Source organism: Triticum dicoccoides, chromosome 7A, assembly GCF_002162155.2.
Source record: "Triticum dicoccoides isolate Atlit2015 ecotype Zavitan chromosome 7A, WEW_v2.0, whole genome shotgun sequence".
NCBI lineage: Eukaryota > Viridiplantae > Streptophyta > Magnoliopsida > Poales > Poaceae > Triticum > Triticum dicoccoides.
The window spans coordinates 37,276,477-37,296,219 of NC_041392.1; the positions used below are offsets into that span (position 1 = coordinate 37,276,477).

Consider the following 19,743-nt stretch of genomic DNA (forward strand, 5'->3'; position numbering starts at 1 on the left):
TCATGCCCACTTTTGACTACTCTAGCCCACCCAAAAAACCCTCCCTAGTCCGCGCCCTTTCCCGCCTGTAGCGATCAGCGCCGCTCCAGAGTACCAGTGACGCATTCATAACGGCTCAAAAGCGACGCGACCTCTCACTAGATGTGGACATGGTTGAGCATTAGGCGCTAGTCAACTCCTATCGTCGCACCACTCGTGACATCCACCGTGACCGCTGGCGGTACCACCAGCATCAAGCGGAGCTAGAAGACACCTTCAAGGAGATCGACAAGACGGCGGACGAAGTCTACGGAAAGAGCGATGACGAGGACGATGTTGCCAGCTCCGCCATGCCCGTGCCCCGCTGCCATGACCACGTAGCCGGCACGTCCAAGGGCACCGCCATCAGTGAGGAAGAGTAGAGCATGGGGGGTCGTCGGTGCTCGGGTCCCAAGAAGGACACCACTCTTTCGCTCCTGCCAAAGCCAAGCATGGCAGGCTCATCATCGTCATCTGATTAGCCTCTAGCAGGTTGCAGATGCGAAGGCAGAGGCGGAGTTTCATTTTCTGCGGACGACCAGAGATGAGGAACGGATGCCAAAGCTAGCCGCATATGTTTGCTTGGGAAGAAGGAAAGAAGAAGGAAAAAGTGACTGATGCAATACAAATATTCAGATACCTGAGAAATAGCAAAACCGATAAATAATACTACCTCCGTCTCAAAACATAAGACGTTTTTTACACTACTTTAGCCTAAAAATATCTTATATTTTGAGATGAAGGTGTATGAATGGAAGTGGAGGCCGGGGTCATCCTCCTTTTCGAGAAAAAACCCCTATGCAGTTTGATCAATAAGTCCACTGCATCATGTCCGAAGGAAAGGAGGAGATATGTTAATTATGTACTGAATGTATGTCCACCGAGCCATCCTGCCCCTCCGTGGCTCCATACTATCAGCTACAGCAAGCCACTGAATGCAAACTTCCTTTCACTCATGTTTTAACAATAATAACTACCAGTTGTAACTACCAGCTGATAGCTAGTGATGTTACTTTCATGCACACAGCACACACTTAATCAAGGACTAATCGGTAAACATAAATATATATACCGATGGAGAACTAACTAACTAACCAAAGAGAAAGTGACAGCAACAAGTGTTTGCTCCCCTGAGGCCTGAGCACATTTGGTAGGGCCCCTTCTCCCTCCCTTTGCCCTCCTCCTCCCCCGATAAATACCACCACCCCAGCCAGACAAGTTAACCAAGTAGCAGTGGCAGACCAAGGGTCCTTAATTTGCCTCATCTCATCTCATCATCATAAGGTAGTACTATATACAAAGAAGATCGCCATGGCGCCTCAAGAATTGCATGATGATGATAAACACAAGGTGGCACCTACTTCTACTTGTACCCCGCCCAGCAGCAACGGCAACCCTTCCGGCGCCGTCCATCCCACCACCTCCAGCCCGCCGTCCGACGCCTCCGGCCACCGCCCCGCCGCCGCCAACTCCTTCCCTCTCGTCCTCAAGGTAATGTTTCATGCAGACGCACGCGCGTGCGCATTCATGTGCGTAAACGGCTTCAGTTATTCGTTTGGTCACGATTGGTGGTGAGACGTGTGTGCCTGCATGGGTGCAGTTCGAGGAAGTGGTGTACAAGGTGAAGGTCGGGCAGGCGACGGAGGGATGGTGCACGAGCGTGGTGTCGTCGGCGTGCGGCGGCGGGGCAGGGGCCAAGAAGAACAAGGCGGCGGCGTTGCCGCCGAGGGAGAAGACGATCATCAGCGGGATGTCTGGGGTGGTGCGGCCGGGGGAGATGCTGGCGATGCTGGGCCCGTCCGGGAGCGGCAAGACGACGCTGCTCACGGCGCTGGGAGGCCGGCACCGGCACGCGCTGCTGTCCGGCAAGATCACCTACAACGGGCAGCCCTTCTCCGGCGCCGTGAAGCGGCGCACGGGTTTCGTGACGCAGCACGACGTGCTGTACCCGCATCTGACCGTGGCCGAGACGCTGTGGTACACGGCGCTGCTCCGGCTTCCCCGCGCCCTCGGCGCCGGCGAGAAGCGCGCGCAGGCAGAGGCGGTGGCCCGTGAGCTTGGCCTCACCAAGGTGGCCCACAGCATGGTCGGCGGAGTGCGCGGCGTGCGCGGGCTGTCCGGCGGCGAGCGCAAGCGGGTGAGCATCGGGCTGGAGATGCTCGTGGACCCGAGCCTGCTGCTCCTGGACGAGCCCACCTCAGGGCTCGACTCCACCACGGCCGCGAGGATCGTCGGCACGCTCCGCCGCATGGCCGCCGGCGGCGGGCGCACGGTCGTGGTGACCATCCACCAGCCGTCGTCGCGCCTCTACCACATGTTCGACAAGGTGCTCCTGCTGTCCGCCGAGGGGCGGCCCATCTACTACGGCCGCGCCGCCGACGCGCTCTCCTACTTCGCCTCCGTCGGCTTCGCGTCGCCGCTGTCCGTCAACCCCGCCGACCTCATGCTCGACCTCGCCAACGGTATGCCACACACGACTCCACTCCACCCACTGATCACCACACCACCCTGATATTCCCTTTCGCTTTAATTCTCTTTACTTACCCTTTTTATGATGCTTTCCAATGCATATGGCATGTTGGCATGTTGGCATGCATGTGCCATTGCACTGCATTCCATCACGCTGACCTCATCCAACCACAAACCAGCATCACTCGAAAATCCATGGAGAAGCCAGATGGTTAGTGTAGGGGATCACCTAAAATGCCAACCGGCCTGGTCGCAATCAACTTTAACCTGGAAAATCTCAATTTCTAATCTGGGAAATAGTTAATTAACAATTTCGTTCCGCACACAGTGTAGTGTGGACCGAGATCCAGTGACTTGCCATGGACATGTCACTCGAGAACAGTACGGTGACACGCCCCCTCTTTTTCAACCGTCCGACTGAGAATCAATGGGCGGATCAAAGTGAACAGTTCACGTAGTACACTGCATGAGCGGGGTAGCACAGCTCTACAGCATGGGCGGATCCAGTGTGGGGGTCATAGGGGGCCATGGCCTTCGAAAACATTTTGCAAAAGGTTTTTTAAATAGTACTTCCTCCGTTTCAAATTAGTCGTCGTGATTTTAGTTTGAAACGGAGGGAGTACATGCATATGCATATATTCGTTTACTACCTGTCATGTTGCATTCCATCACGCTCATCGCACCCAACTACAAACCCACACGTCACTCTAAAATCACCAGATGGTTAGTGTAGAGTGTCACTTATCATGCAAACTGAAAAATCTAGAGTTTTTTATTTGAAAAAAGAACTTAGCTAACAATTTCGTTTCGTAGACAACAGTCTAGTGTGGAGTGTGGACTAAAGCCCAGTGGCTTGCCATGGGCATGTCATTGATAAACAGTATGGTGACATGCCAACTCTTTTCCACCGTCGGATAGAGAATCAACGAGCAGATCAAACTAAAAACTACCTATGGTGCGACAGGAATGCCTCCTCTCATTGAACAAACATCGCTGCAAGCTTGAAATAATCCACGGAAATGCGAGCACCAGTGTCAAATCTACCCTGGTGGCTAGTTCCGCCCCAAATTAACTAACCGTTTGAACAAAGCTCGGTTCGCAAACATGAATACACCTTTTTTTTCATGGAAATAGTATTATAAATACAGTTGCAGAACCTGATCCGCAACGACAGTTGTTCGGCTAACCACTTCGCGAGAAAAGGTAAAATAATGCCATAGGATACCACAGGCACCCACCAAGAACTAAAATAAAATACTTTTTCGAGTAAAGGAATTTCACAAATAAAAAGAAGATAAATAAAGGGGAGATGGAATGTGGTGTGCTAAGATTGTGTCGCCGATACGGTGCGCGCATGCCTTTGGATTTCTCCCCTTTTCCTGCATCTGCATCAGCGTCCATCGCATCCAAATCACAATCACAATCACCAGCACCAGCACCATCGCGCGCCCCCCGTTGCGTTGGTGATTAACCACACGAACATAGGTACGTAAGCGCACGCCAAATCGGCGGCCACTGAGAGAGACGGAGCCAATCGAAATGGCAATGGCGACGTACGATCGGATCGATCCATGGAGCTGTTGGGTCGATCGCCTGGGTGGGGGAGAGAGAGGGACACGGACAGGGACGCACTGCTCCGTCCACTCCCCCAATCATGGCCACCACCACACACCGGCCGGTCGCCTCCTCATCATTCCCTCCTCCATTCCGGTCACCAACACAGTGCCCGACACTTGTCGACCTCCGGGGAGACGTTCGCTATCCGAGCACTGATCATCACTGTGAATTGCTCTGTGCATGCAGGTATCTTGCCGGAGACCAACGGCGACGGCGTCCCTGGCGGCGGGAGCGAGGGTGAGCAGAAGGAGGTGAGGGGGAAGCTGGCCGACGCGTACGCGCGCCACATTGCGCCGGCGGTGAAGCTGGACATATGCTCCCACGAGGCAGCCAGCGCAGGCGGCATACGCCGGGGCGCCTCACGAGCCGAGTGGACGGCCGGGTGGTGCGCCCAGTTCTCGGTGCTCCTCCGGCGCGGGCTCAAGGAGCGCCGCCACGAGTCCTTCAACAAGCTCCGCATCTTCCAGGTGCTGAGCGTGGCCTTCCTCGCGGGCCTCCTCTGGTGGCGCACGCCGGCCGCGCACCTGCAGGACCGCACCGCGCTCATCTTCTTCTTCTCCGTCTTCTGGGGCTTCTTCCCGCTCTACAACGCCGTCTTCATCTTCCCGCTCGAGCGCCCCATGCTGCTCAAGGAGCGCTCCTCGGGGATGTACCGCCTCTCCTCCTACTTCGCCGCGCGCACCGCCGCCGACCTCCCCATGGAGCTCGGCCTGCCCACCGCCTTCGTGCTCATCCTCTACTGGATGGGCGGCCTCGACCCGCGCCCAGCCTCCTTCCTGCTCTCCCTCCTCGTCGTGCTCTACAGCGTGCTCGTCGCCCAGAGCCTCGGGCTCGCCGTCGGCGCCGTGCTCATGGACGTCAAGCAGGGCACCACGCTCGCCTCCGTCATCACCATGGTCTTCCTCATCGCGGGCGGCTACTACGTGCAGCACATCCCGCCCTTCATCGGGTGGCTCAAGTGGCTCAACTACAGCTTCTACTGCTACCGGCTCCTCCTCGGCATCCAGTTCCGCGACGGCGGTGGCCTCTACGACTGCGGCGGCGGCGCGCTCTGCCCAATCGCCGAGTTCCCCGCCATCAAGGCCGTCGGGCTCAACAACCACTGGGTGGACGTCTGCGTCATGGCGCTCCTCCTCGTCGGCTACCGGGTCGTCGCCTACCTTGCCTTGGACCGCCTGCAGCCGAGGTGATTCAACTCAAGCCCAAGGAAGCGTCCCTCTGAACCATGGAGGACGGAGAGATACATCCACCATGAGCACACTAGTAGTATAAGCCAAAACGGATCACTGAAGATTGACCGGCCGTGCAAGCTAGTTAGCTGATTGCTCTTTTGCCAGCCGCTTCCCCCGGATCGATGGGTATATTGCGATCCAGGCCTGAGGCTTGACCGTTCGAGCTCGACCTCGACGAGACCGGAACAGAGGGTTGTTAACGGCGATGAGTACTAATAAGTAGAGTAGTACCACTGTGAGTCAGTATCCAGTACTGCTTAGTCTGTACTGTGTCGGATTTACAAGCTGATATGATCAGCGTGGAACAAAAGAGAAAACTGCAAGTGCCCGCCAATAGCACCATGATCAACTTTGCATACAAGATCAGCAAATACATGATGAATTGTCACAGGAATTGGCAAATCTTTTCGGAACAAAATCAAATTAATATTAACCAGAGTTACTCTAGGATAAAATATATGGCCATGAAAAGGGTTAGGCTGATTCACATCAACCAGACCACCAACTAGATTGGTAAGAGCACCAACTACTGCAGATCGACTGACAAACAAGACTACTTCATGCATGGACAACAAGATGATGGATGGTCTCAGGGGCTTGCTTACTTGCCAACAAAATTTCCGCTTCTCTTCTTACATTCATTCCTCTCATTCAGGGTACTTGAACCAGAAAAGTATCTGCAATACTGAAATACTGATACATGAATGCACTTCTTATTAAAAGTGCACTGACCTGGCATGTGTTACTTGTCAGATCAATACTTCGTCGTCATCTCCTATTCTTGTCGCCGCTGCGTTCACGTCTGAGAGTATGTGCTGTAGAAGCAGTTATGTAAGAGGAACATATTGGTGAATCACTTATGTGGTCATCTTAAACCAGAAAGAAACAACAATGCACTCACCTTAGGCTGTGAAAAACCGGCGGTGGTGGTTTCTTCACTGCATTTGCTTGCTTGGTAGAACAAACTGCTCTGTTGGCTGTACGCATGTGAGACAAACAAACAATACATGAGCTCAAAGTAAATGTCACAATAAGGAATGAAATATTGTCATCTTGCCAAGCAATCTTCATCGTCAATTTTAGTGGTCGGTACCCGGTCTGAAGGATAGAAGACCTGCCCCTTCTTTTTGTGGTCGTCGCAGTCCTCGCCTTCCAGCTGTGCATCAACCCCAGGGTGGATCTTCTCAGCGGCACCATACAGCTGCTGCACCTCTCCCGCATCAATCTGAACGAATAAGAAATCACATCAGCTCATACATACATACACCTGTTAGTAGAAGTTATTACATCTGAATTATTCTTGCTAAAATCGTCCGAGAAGACATCACTTGTTGGCTGTTGGTGTCCAATTCAGTTGAGAAAATTGTCAGCAGAAGCACTAGACTAGATTCCAATCATCCAAGTATATCAAGCAGCCACTTACTAGTAGCAGTTGTAGTTTCTGTGAGCATACACTTGTAAGGATTGCGACAACTAATTAGGATTTTAATTGCATGTCCTCGTTTTCAGATGCAGAACAGATAAAAGTTCCGAGTTCAAACATTTTCTTACAGCATGTGGTATTCCTTCAATGCTGCTTTATGAATCACTCGTCCAAATTTATATCCCTGGTGGCATTTGCTGCTTATGAATTAGGAGTACTACAGACTTACAGAGCGCGCTGATAATAAATCACAGTTAGGACAGGTGCAGAGAGGATTAGAATTCAGACATGTACCTTGGACCTGCTTTCTCGCCGGATCCACATCCTCCCACGCCGGAGTATTGTTCTCCTCCTCTGCCGGCTTCTTGTGCTCGTCCCTCGCAGCACCCTTCATCTTGCACCACCGGCGGCGACGAGCAGGGAGCAGTGGTGGCGCCGGCGGAGGCAAAACGGCGGCGCACGTGGGTACAAGCGGGATGCCGGGACGGCGACGAGCGGGAAGCAGGGGTGGCGGCGCACGCGGGCACGATTGGGACGCCGGGGTGCCGACGAGCGAACGGCGGCGTGCCCTACCGGCTGACCTTGCGATGGCCCCTTTTTTTTTTTTTTGACGAGCGGCGTGGCTGAGACGGGCTATCCTGAGCTTTGTTTTTGCGGCCCGTTGGCTATGCCGTTTAGGCCCTTTATGCGGCGCGGATGAAACGGGCTCGCGGACGGGCGCTGAGGAAGTATTCGCCGCTCCATATTAGACCAGCCCATCATGCCGCAGGCCACAGGCCATATTCTCGTTTTTTTATGTTTTTTGTTTTCTTAATTTATTTATATTTCCAGATATTCTATAGTATGAAAACAAATTTAATTTTTTTCGAAAACTATCAATAAAGCATTTAAAAATGTTTAATGTGAATAGGGAAAATGTTTCTCATGTATAAAAAATATATAACATGAATGTGTATAGAAAAAAATGTAAACCATGTATTCAAAAGATGTTAATCCAAGCATTTGAAAAGAATGTTGAACAAGTGTTCGAAAAATGTTAACCTTGTATTTGAAGAATGTGAAATGTGCATGGAAAAAAATGTTGACTATGTATTAAAAGATGTTAAACTTGTCTTTGAAAAAAATGTGTATAGAAAAAATATTGAACATGTATTAAAAATGTTAAGATTGTATTTGAAAATTTTTAATACAAGCATTTGAAAAAAATGATGAACAAGTGTTTAAAAAATGTTTAACTTGTATTTGAAAAATGTTAAATGTGTATGAAACAATGTTGACCATGTATTATAAAAATGTTAAACTTTTATTTAAAAAAATGTTAGTCGGTTATTTGAAGAAAATAGTTAAATGTATAATAAATGTTAACCATGTATTCAAAAAATGTTAATCTGGTATTTTAAAAAAATGTGAAATCTTGTCTCAAGTTTTGAGGGCATCCCCTACTAAAGAAGATGGATGACTTATCATGATTCTCCCTTTGGCCAGACTCCGCACAATACGAATCAAGCTGGTTTGACACCGCATTTGCATCCTGCACACTTGATTTGAAAAGCAACGGGCTGTCATCGACGAATAACAAGTGGTTCACAACAGGAGCCTTGGGAGCCACCTTGATACCACTGAGCACTGATGACTGGGAACTGGATTTTAGGAGGCACAAAAGGCCCTCTGCTGCAATAAAAAAAGATAAGGGGAAATATGATCTCCTTGTCAAATCCCTCTGCTGGGTGTAAATTGATCAAGTTGTTCTCCATTGAATGGGACTAGGAACTTGACTGAACTGATGATGCCCATAATTGTCTCTACCCATGAGGGGTCAAATCCCAACTTGATCGTCATGGTCTGCAAATATGACCACTCCAGTCTATCGTAAACTTTCATCATAGCAAGCTTGAGAGCACACATACTATTGGTTTTGTACTTGTTTCGCTTCATGAAATGCAGACATTCAAAATCACTGATAATATTGTCTGTAATCAATCTGCCTGGGACAAAAGCAGATTGCTACTTGAAAATTATTTGAATTTTTTTGCTTCAACCTGCTTGCCAAAACTTTGAAGCTATTTTGTACAAAGCATTGCACAGACTTATTAGCCCGAACTGTGAGCAGGTTTTTTTAAGGAAAGCCAAGCTTTATTCATCAAAAACCACATGATGTGGGATACAGTTGGGGTTATGGGGTTGGCCTAACCATACATGGCGCCCCCGACCCAAAGAAAGAGAATGCTTGGCAAGTCTATGTGCTTCTAGATTGTTTGCACGTCCTTCAAAAATAAAATTATAATGAAAAGAAAGTCGTTGAAGTCTAATCTCCTTGATGATAGCACCATAAGCGCTCAGGCTGCCGCTTTGGATAGCACTCACCACTTCCTTTGAGTCTGACGCGATCACAAAGTGATTTAAGTGAAGATCAGCTGCGAGCGCCATGCCCTCCCGACACGCAATAGCTTCTAGCGTTGCCAGATCATCCACTCTTCTAATAACCAAAGCCGAGCTTCCTAGGAAATCCCCTTACTGTCTTTGCATATTGCTGCCGCTGTCCCCCGGCTTCCTCTTCGGCACCCTGTGTCGACGTTGATTTTGGCGTATCCCGTAGGAGGGGCTTTTGGCCTCTGCTACCTCTTGAGCATGCATTGGTTTTCCTTTGAAGAGGAAAGGGTGATGCAGCAAAGTAGCGTAAATATTTCCCTCGATTTTTGAGAACCAAGGTATCAATCCAGTAGAAGACTACACGCAAGTCCATCGTACCTGCACAAACAAATAAGAACCTTGCAACCAACGCGATAAAGGGGTTGTCAATCCCTTCACGGTCACTTGCAAAAGTGAGATTTGATAAAGATAATAAGATAAATATTTTTGGTATTTTATTGTATAGATTGGAAAATGAAGATTGCAAAATAAACAACAATAGAAATAGCAAGTAGATAGGAAAATAATATGATGGAAGATAGACCCAGGGGCCATAGGTTTCACTAGTGGCTTCTCTCAAGATAGCAAATTCTACGGTGGGTGAACAAATTACTGTCGAGCAATTGATAGAAAAGCGCATAGTTATGAGAATATCTAGGCATGATCATGTATATAGGCATCACGTTCGCGACAAGTAGACCGAAATGATTCTGCATCTACTGCTATTACTCCACACATCGACCGCTATCCACCATGCATCTAGAGTATTAAGTTCATAAGAACGGAGTAACGCATTAAGCAAGATGACATGATGTAGAGGGATAAACTCAAGCAATATGATACAAACTCCATCTTTTTATCCTCGATGGCAACAATACAATGCGTGCCTTGCTGCCCCTGCTGTCACTGGGAAAGGACACCGCAAGATTGAACCCAAAGCTAAGCACTTCTCCCATTGCAACAAAGATCAATCTAGTAGGCCAAACCAAACTGATAATTTGAAGAGACTTGCAAAGATATTTAAATCATGCATAAAAGAATTCAGAGAAGAATAAAATATTGTTCATAGATAATCTTGATCATAAACCCACAATTCATCGGATCTCGACAAACACACCGCAAAAAGAATTACATCGAATAGATCTCCAAGAGAATCGAGGAGAACTTTGTATTGAGATCCAAAGAGAGAGAAGAAGTCATCTAGCTAATAACTATGGACCCGAAGGTCTGTGGTAAACTACTCACACATCATCGGAGAGGCTATGGTGTTGATGTAGAAGCCCTCCGTGATCGATTCCCCCTCCGGCGGAGCGCCGAAAAAGGCCCCAAGATGGGATCTCACGGGTACAGAAGGTTGCGACGGTGGAAATAGGGTTTCGTGGTGCTCCTGGATGTTTTCGGGGTATATGGGTATATATAGGAGGAATAAGTAGGTCGGTGGAGCTGCGAGGGGCCCACGAGGGTGGGAGGTGCCCACCCTCCTAGGGCGCGCCCTCCTGCCTCGTGGCCTCCTCGCTTCTTTCTCGACGTCCACTCTAAGTCTCCTAGATCACGTTTGTTCCGAAAATAACTCTCCGGAAGGTTTCATTCCGTTTGGTATTCCTTTTCTGCGAAACACTGAAATAGGAAAAAAAACAACAATTTGCATTGGGCCTTCGGTTAGTAGGTTAGTCCCAAAAGAATATAAGAAGGTATATTAAAGTCCATTAAACATCCAAAACAGATAATATAATAGGATGGAATAATAAAAAATTATAGATACGTTGGAGACGTATCAAGCATCCCCAAGCTTATTTCCTGCTCGTCCTCGAGTAGGTAAATGATAAAAACATTTTTTTATGTGGAATGCTACCTAGCATAATTCTTAATGTAATTTTCTTTATTGTGGCATGAATTTTTAGATCCAAAAGATTCAAGACAAAAGTTTAATACTGACATAAAAATAATAATACTTCAAGCATACTAACAAAGCAATCGTGTCTTCTCAAAATAACATGGCCAAAGAATATTATCCCTACAAAGTCATATAGTCTCGCTATGCTCTATCTTCATCACACAAAGTATTTAACCATGCACAACCCCAATGACAAGCCAAGCAATTGTTTCAGACTTTTGACGTTCTCAAACTTTTTCAATCTTCACGCAATACATGAGCATGAGCCATGGATATAGCACTATAGGTGGAATAGAATGGTGGTTGTGGGGAAGACAAAAAAAGAGAAGATAGTCTCACATCAACTAGGCGTGTCAACGGGCTATGGAGATGCCCATCAATAGATATTAATGTGAGTGAGTAGGGATTGCCATGCAACGGATGCACTAGAGCTATAAGTGTATGAAAGCTCAACAAAAGAAACTAAGTGGGTGTGCATCCAACTCGCTTGCTCACGAAGACCTATGGCATTTTGAGGAAGCCCATCATTGGAATATACAAGCCAAGTTCTATAATGTAAAATTCCCACTAGTATATGAAAATGACAACATAGGAGACTCTCTATCATGAAGATCATGGTGCTACTTTGAAGCACAGGTGTGGTAAAAGGATAGTAACATTGTCCCTTCTCTCTTTTTCTCTCATTTTTTTATTTGGGCCTTTTCTCTTTTTTATGGCCTCTTTTTTATTTTATTTTATTTCTCGTCCGGAGTCTCATCCCGACTTGTGGGGGAGTTATAGTCTCCATCATCCTTTCCTCACTTGGGACAATGCTCTAATAATGATGATCATCACACTTTTATTTACTTACAACTCGATACTAGAACAAAATATGACTCTATGTGAATACCTCCGGCGGTGTACCGGGATATGCAATGAATCAAGAGTGACATGTATGAAAGAATTATAAAGGTGGCTTTGCCACAAATACGATGTCAACTACATGATCATGCAAAGCAATATGACAATGATGAAACGTGTCATAACAAATGGAACGGTGGTAAGTTGCATGGCAATATATCTCGGAATGGCTATGGAAATGCCATAATAGGTAGGTATGGTGGCCGTTTTGAGGAAGGCATATGGTGGGTGTATGGTACCGGTGAAAGGTGCGCGGTATTAGAGAGGCTAGCAACGGTGGAAGGGTGAGAGTGCGTATAATCCATGGACTCAACATTAGTTATAAAGAACTCACATACTTATCGCAAAAATCTATTAGTTATCGAAAAAAGTACTACGTGCATGCTCCTATGGGGATAGATTGGTAGGAAAAAACCATCGCTTGTCCCCGACCACCACTCATAAGGAAGACAATCAATAAATAAATCACGCTCCGACTTCATTACATAACGGTTCACCATACATGCATGCTACGGAAATCACAAACTTTAGAACAAGTATTTCTCAAATTCACAACTACTAAACTAGCATGACTCTAATATCACCATCTTCATATCTCAATCATCAAGTATCAAACTTCTCATAGTATTCAATGCACTTTTTATGAAAGTTTTTATTATACCCATCTTGGATGCCTATCATATTAGGACTAATTTTATAGCCAAAGAAAATTATCATGTTGTTCTATAAGACTCTCAAAATAATATAAGTGAAGCATGAGAGATCAATAATTTCTATAAAATAAAACCACCACCGTGCTCTTAAAAAGGTATAAGTGAAGCACTAGAGCAAAATTATCTAGCTCAAAAGATATAAGTGAAGCACATAGAGTATTCTAATAAATTCCGATTCATGTGTGTCTCTCCAAAAGGTGTGTACAGCAAGGATGATTGTGGTAAACTAAAAAGCAAAGACTCAAATCATACAAGACGCTCCAAGCAAAACACATATCATGTGGTGAATAAAAATATAGCCTCAAGTAAAGTTACCGATAGACAAAGACGAAAGAGGGGATGCCTTCCGGGGCTTCCCAAGCTTAGGCTTTTGGTTGTCCTTGAATTTTACCTTGGGGTGCCTTGGGCATCCCCAAGCTTAGGCTCTTGCCACTCCTTATTCCAAAATCCAACAAATCTTTACCCAAAACTTGAAAACTTCACAACACAAAACTCAACAGAAAAGCTCATGAGCTCCGTTAGTATAAGAAAACAAACCACCACTTAAAGGTATTGTAATGAACTCATTCTATATTTATATTGGTGTTAAACCTACTGTATTCCAACTTCTCTATGGTTCATACCCCCGGATACTAGCCATAGATTCATCAAAATAAACAAACAACACATGAAAAACAGAATTTGTCAAAAACAGAATAGTCTGTAGTAATCTGTAGGTTTCGAATACTTCTATAACCCAAAAAATTATGAAATAAATTGGTGGACGTGAGGAATTTGTCTATTAATCATATGCAAAAATAATCAACCTAATCTCACTCTCCAGTAAAATAATGGCAGAAAATCTCGTGAGCGCTAAAGTTTCTGTTTTTTACAGCAAGATCGCAAAGACTTCCCCCAAGTCTTCCCAAAGGTTCTACTTGGCAAAAACACTAATTAAAAACATAAAACCGCATCTTAACATAAGCTAGATGAATTATTTATTACTAAACAGGAACAAAAAAACAAGAAACAAAAATAAAATTGGGTTGCCTCCCAGCAAGCCCTATCGTTTAATGCCCCTAGCTAGGCATAAAAACAAGAATATATCTAGGTATTGTCATCTTTGGTATGCAATCCATAAGTGGCTCTCATAATAGATTCATAAGGTAATTTAATTTTGTTCCTAGGAAAGTGTTCCATGCCTTTCCTTAACGAAATTGGAATCTAATATTTTCTTCTTTCATATCAATAATTGCACCAATCGTTCTAAGGAAATGTCTACCAAGAATAATAGGACATGTAGGATTACAATCTATATCAAGAACAATGAAATCTACGAGCACATAATTCCTATTTGCAACAATAAGAACATCATTAATCCTTCCCATAGGTTTCTTAATAGTGGAATCCGCAAGATGCAAATTTAAAGAACAATCACCAAATTCACGGAAACCTAACACATCACACAAAGTTTTTGGAATCGTCGAAACACTAGCACCCAAATCACATAAAGCATAGCATTCATGATCTTTAATTTTAATTTTTAGGGATAGAGACTTCTAATTCAAGATTTTCTTCATAGAATTGCATTAATGCATCAATCATATGTTTGGTAAAAGCTTTATTTTGACTATAAGCACGAGGAGAATTTAGCACGGATTGCAACAGGGAAATACAATCTATCAAAGAGCAATTATCATAATTAAATTCCTTGAAATCCAAAAAGTGGGTTCATTGCTATGTAAAGTTTTGACCTCTTCAATCCCACTTTTACCAATTTTTGCATCAAGATCTAAAAACTCCGAATCATTGGGACGCCTTTTAACTAAAGTTGACTCATCTCCAGTCCCATCATTATCAAGATTCATATTGCAAAACAAGGATTTAATAGGAGACACATCAATCACTTTTAGATCTTCATCCTTATTATCATGAAAACTAGAAGAACACGCTTTCACAAAGCAATCCTTTTTAGCACGCATCCTAGCAGTTCTTTCTTTGCACTCATCAATGGAAATTCTCATAGATTTGAGAGACTCATTGATAACATGCTTAGGTGGAATAGATCTAAGTTTCAAAGAATCAACATCAAGAGAAATTCTATCCACGTTCCTAGCCAACTCATCAATCTTAGGCAATTTTTCTTCAAGCAAAGCATTGAAATTCTTTTGCGAAATCATAAATTCTTTAACACTAGTCTCAAAATCAGAGGGCATCTTATTTAAATTTCCATAAAAATGGTTGTAGGAATTACCATAATTATTAGAGGAATTACTAGGAAATGGCCTAGGATTAAAGTTTCCTCTAAAGCATTGTTACCAAAATGGCGTTCCCTAGGCCGTTCCCTAGTAATTCCTCTAATAATTATGGTAATTCCTACAACAACTCTTATGGAAATTTTAATAAGATGCCCTCTGATTTTGAGACTAGTGTTAAAGAATTTATGATTTCTCAAAAGAATTTCAATGCTTTGCTTGAAGAAAAATTGCTTAAGATTGATGAGTTGGCTAGGAACGTGGATAGAATTTCTCTTGATGTTGATTCTTTGAAACTTAGATCTATTCCACCTAAGCATGATATCAATGAGTCTCTCAAAGCCATGGGAATTTCCATTGATGAGTGCAAAGAAAGAACCGCTAGGATGCGTGTTAAAAAGGATTGCTTTGTGAAGGCGTGTTCTTCTAGTTTCCATGATAATAACGATGAAGATCTAAAAGTGATTGATGTGTCCCCTATTAAATCTTTGTTTTCCAATATGGATCTTTATAAAGATGGGACTGGAGATGAGTCAACTTTAGTTAAAAGGCGTCCCAATGATTCGGAGTTTTTAGATCTTGATGCAAAAATTGGTAAAAGTGGGATTGAAGAGGTCAAAACTTTACATAGCAATGAATCCACTATTTTGGATTTCAAGGAATTTAATTATGATAATTTCTCTTTGATAGATTGTATTTCCTTGTTGCAATCTGTGTTAAATTCTCCTCATGCTTATAGTCAAAATAAAGCTTTTACCAAACATATCTTTGATGCTTTAATGCAATCCTATGAAGAAAAGCTTGAATTATAAGTTTCTATTCCTAAAAAACTTCATGATGAGTGGGAACCTACTATTGAAATTAAAATTAAAGATCATGAATGCTGTGCTTTATGTGATTTGGGTGCTAGTGTTTCCACGATTCCAAAAACTTTGTGTGATGTGTTAGGTTTCCATGAATTTGATGATTGTTCTTTAAATTTGCATCTTACGGGTTCCACCATTAAGAAACCTATGGGAAGGATTAATGATGTTCTTATTGTTGCAAATAGGAATTATGTGACCATAGATTTTATTGTTCTTGATACAGATTGCAATCCTACTTGTCCTATTATTCTTGGTAGACCTTTCCTTAGAACGATTGGTGCAACTATTGATATGAAAGAAGGAAATATTAGATTCCAATTTCCCTTAAGGAAAGGCATGGAACACTTTCCTAGAAAGAAAATTAAATTACCTTATGAATCTATTATGAGAGACATGTATGGATTGCATACCAAAAATGATAATACCTAGATCTATTCTTGTTTTTATGCCTAGCTAGGGGCGTTAAACGATAGCGCTTGTTGGGAGGCAACCCAATTTTATTGTTATTTCTTGCTTTTTGTTCCTGTTTAGTAATAAATAAATCATCTATCTACTGCTACGATTGTGTTTTTTGTGTTTTAATTAGTGTTTGTGCCAAGTAAAGCCTTTAGGATCTTCTTGGATAATAGTTGTTTGATCTTGCTGAAAAAAAACAGAAATTATGCGCTCACGAGAATAATTTTCATTTTTAACCAGAGAGCGATGAAATACTGATTCCAACTGCAGTAGATCAATATACAAATTATTTAGGATGTCCTAATTTCTCAGGATGTTTGGAGTTATAGAAGTATTCGAAACCTATAGATTACTACAAACTGTTCTGTTTTTGACAGATTCTGTTTTTCGTGTGTTGTTTGCTTATTTTGATGAATCTATGGCTAGTATCGGGGGGTATGAACCATAGAAAAGTTGGAATACAGTAGGTTTAACACCAATATAAATAAAGAATGAGTTCATTACAGTACCTTAAAGTGGTGATTTGTTTTTCTTATTCTAACGGAGCTCATGAGATTTTCTATTGAGTTTTGTGTTGTGAAGCTTTCAAGTTTTGGGTAAAGATTTGATGAATTTTGGAATAAGGAGTGGCAAGAGCCTAAGCTTCGGGATGCCCAACGCACCCCAAGGTAAAATCCAACGACAACCAAAAGCCTAAGCTTGGGGATGCTCCGGAAGGCAACCCCTCTTTCGTCTTCGTTCATCGGTAACTTTACTTGAGCCTATATTTTTATTCACCACATGATATGTGTTTTGCTTGGAGCGTCTTGTATGATTTGAGTCTTTGCTTTTTAGTTTACTCCAATCATCCTTGCTGTACACACCTTTTAGAGAGACACACATGAATCATAATTTATTAGAATACTCTTTGTGCTTCACTTATATCTTTTGAGCTAGATAATTTTGTTCTATCGCTTCACTTATATCTTTTAGAGCACGGTGATGGTTTTATTTTATAGAAATTATTGATCTCTCATGCTTCACTTATATTATTCTGAGAGTCCTTTAGAACAACATGGTAATTTGCTTTGGCTATAAAATTAGTCCTAATATGATAGGCATGCAAGATGGGTATAATAAAAACTTTCATACAGAGTGCATTGAATATTATGAGAAGTTTGATACTTGATGATTGTTTTGAGATATGAAGATTGTAATATTAGAGTCATACTAGTTGAGTAGTTGTGAAATTGATGAAAAGAAGTGATGAGCGCTGATGATGACAGGACCAGCCAGCAGCAAACACGAAAATATCAGTTAGCGGAGATGGTGAGATGAAGTTCGTTTGACCAAGCAGGTTGCTTCTTTTTTTCAAGCTCTGCCTACTCATTACGAAGATAACTGCCCAGCTATTTTTTGTCATAGGCCACCTTCATTTTTTGAGCAAGGCCAGTAGCTGGCTGGCTACCTGTCATGGGTCATGACACGTCAGTTTTGGCCTTGGCTAGTCTGCCCCTCATTAACAAAATGAAATCGATGAAAAGATATTAGGAGCATTAACATAGGACAGGACCCTCGAGCGGAATCCCGAAGAAATGACGAAAAGAAAATTGATGGGAAGAAACCATATCATTTGACCAAGCTGGATCTACAGCCTTCCAGCATCTGGCTTCGGTTATATCCAACCCCTTTTAATCTCTCAACAATCAACATGACAATAGAATAATAGCCCTCCATAGAGGAACCAAGGAGAAATGTCTTCCTTTCATCAACATAAATTGTACTAACAAAATAGGAGAGGAATTTCATCTCCTGTGTCAATCCCAAGGAGAAGACACTGTGAGCTAATTAACATGCGCCCCATGATGGTAGGAGAGAAATGATCATGCACCGATGATGTCTTCCCCTTCAGTAAGATTGTACAAAACTGGAGAGAAATTCCATTCCATTTGTCTCTCTCAAGGAAAGATGGCAACCTAATTAACATGCAAAACAAGAATAAGATGGAGATCACTTGGAGCATGCGGAAAAAAAAACACCAAAGATTCAGAGAGCGTAAAATAGCCGCCAGCCAGTTTCTTTTTCCTGAGCATGGCAGCAAAGTAGACTTTGTATCATCTCCAAAATCTAAAACACAACATACCTGCGGATTCGAATTCGAACCATTCTCTGAAACTCTGGAAATTCCGAGCAGGGCGCTCCACGAGAAGGAGGTGCGGAACAAAGGCGGATTCACACGCAGCCAGTTCTTCCTGGTGGCCTTCATCTGCAGCTTGGTCTACTACATCTTCCCCGGCTACCTGTTCCAGATGCTCACCTCCCTCTCCTGGATCTGCTGGGTGTTCCCCAACTCCGTGTTCGCCCAGCAGCTCGGCTCGGGCCTCTACGGCCTCGGCATCGGCTCCATCGGCCTCGACTGGGCCTCCGTCTCCTCCTACCTCGGGAGCCCCCTCGCCAGCCCCTGGTTCGCCACCGCCAACGTCGCCGCAGGATTCTTCATCATCATGTACGTGATCACGCCCATCGCGTACTGGTTTAATTTCTACAAGGCGCGGAACTTCCCCATCTTCTCCGATGGGCTCTTCACCAAGACCGGGCAGAAGTACAACATCACGAGCATCGTGGACTCCCAGTTCCATTTCAACACGAAGGCCTATGAGAAGAACGGTCCACTGTACCTCAGCACCTTCTTCGCCGTCACGTACGGTTTGCATCCCTTACCGCGACGATCGTCCATGTCCTCCTCTTCCACGGAAGGTAAAATTCTGCAAAAAAAAATAGTCAGTCAGTTTCGCAGAATTACAGAACTGCAACAGCTAAGAACCATGGTGACTGTGTGCAGTGAAATTTGGCAGTTAAGTAAATCAGCTTTTAAAGAGAAGAGGGTGGATGTACATACAAAGCTTATGAGGAGATATAAGCAGGTGCCCGAGTGGTGGTTCATCTGCATCCTTACTGTTAATATTGCTGTAACTGTATTTGCTTGTGAATACTACATCGAGCAACTCCAGCTGCCCTGGTGGGGAGTACTGCTGGCATGTGCCATTGCCTTTTTCTTTACCCTCCCAATCGGAATTATCACAGCAACTACGAACCAGGTACGCAATTTGACAAATTGCATATCATGTCATACAACTCCAGACCACCAGTTCCCTGATTTTTTATTCTTTCGTTATATGCAGACTCCAGGATTGAACATCATCACAGAGTACATCATGGGGTACCTGTACCCTGGACGGCCCGTCGCGAATATGTGCTTCAAGGTATATGGCTACATCAGCATGAGCCAAGCTCTGACGTTTCTGCAAGATTTTAAGTTGGGCCACTACATGAAGATTCCCCCAAGGACCATGTTCATGGCTCAGGTAAAGCTTCTACTCATATAGTTGCTCTGTCATTTCTACTGCACAAGTGCTCATGTTGTATTGTGTCACTAAGCAACTTCTTGAAACATGGCAGGTGGTCGGAACTCTGATTGCAGCATTTGTGTACCTTGGAACAGCATGGTGGCTGATGGACTAAATCCCCAACAT

General features: G+C 44.2%; 1 protein-coding gene, 1 long non-coding RNA gene and 1 pseudogene across 2 annotated transcripts; 2 read left to right on the forward strand and 1 right to left on the reverse strand.

Annotated features, from left to right (window-relative positions):
* The first annotated feature begins 1,258 nt into the window (after positions 1-1,258).
* Positions 1,259-5,724, forward strand: LOC119329513 (ABC transporter G family member 14-like). Its single transcript, XM_037602576.1, has 3 exons — positions 1,259-1,509; positions 1,619-2,480; positions 4,291-5,724. The coding sequence occupies exons 1-3, from the start codon at positions 1,330-1,332 to the stop codon at positions 5,292-5,294; spliced, it is 2,046 nt and encodes a 681-aa protein (XP_037458473.1). The 5' UTR covers positions 1,259-1,329; the 3' UTR covers positions 5,295-5,724.
* A 6-nt stretch (positions 5,725-5,730) lies between these two features.
* Positions 5,731-7,358, reverse strand: LOC119329515. Its single transcript, XR_005159581.1, has 4 exons — positions 7,054-7,358; positions 6,430-6,561; positions 6,238-6,313; positions 5,731-6,151 (listed from the first exon to the last, which is right to left on the reverse strand). It is a non-coding gene; the product is annotated as an uncharacterized LOC119329515 (long non-coding RNA).
* A 10,855-nt stretch (positions 7,359-18,213) lies between these two features.
* Positions 18,214-19,732, forward strand: LOC119332986 (annotated as a pseudogene).
* Positions 19,733-19,743: the final 11 nt, after the last annotated feature.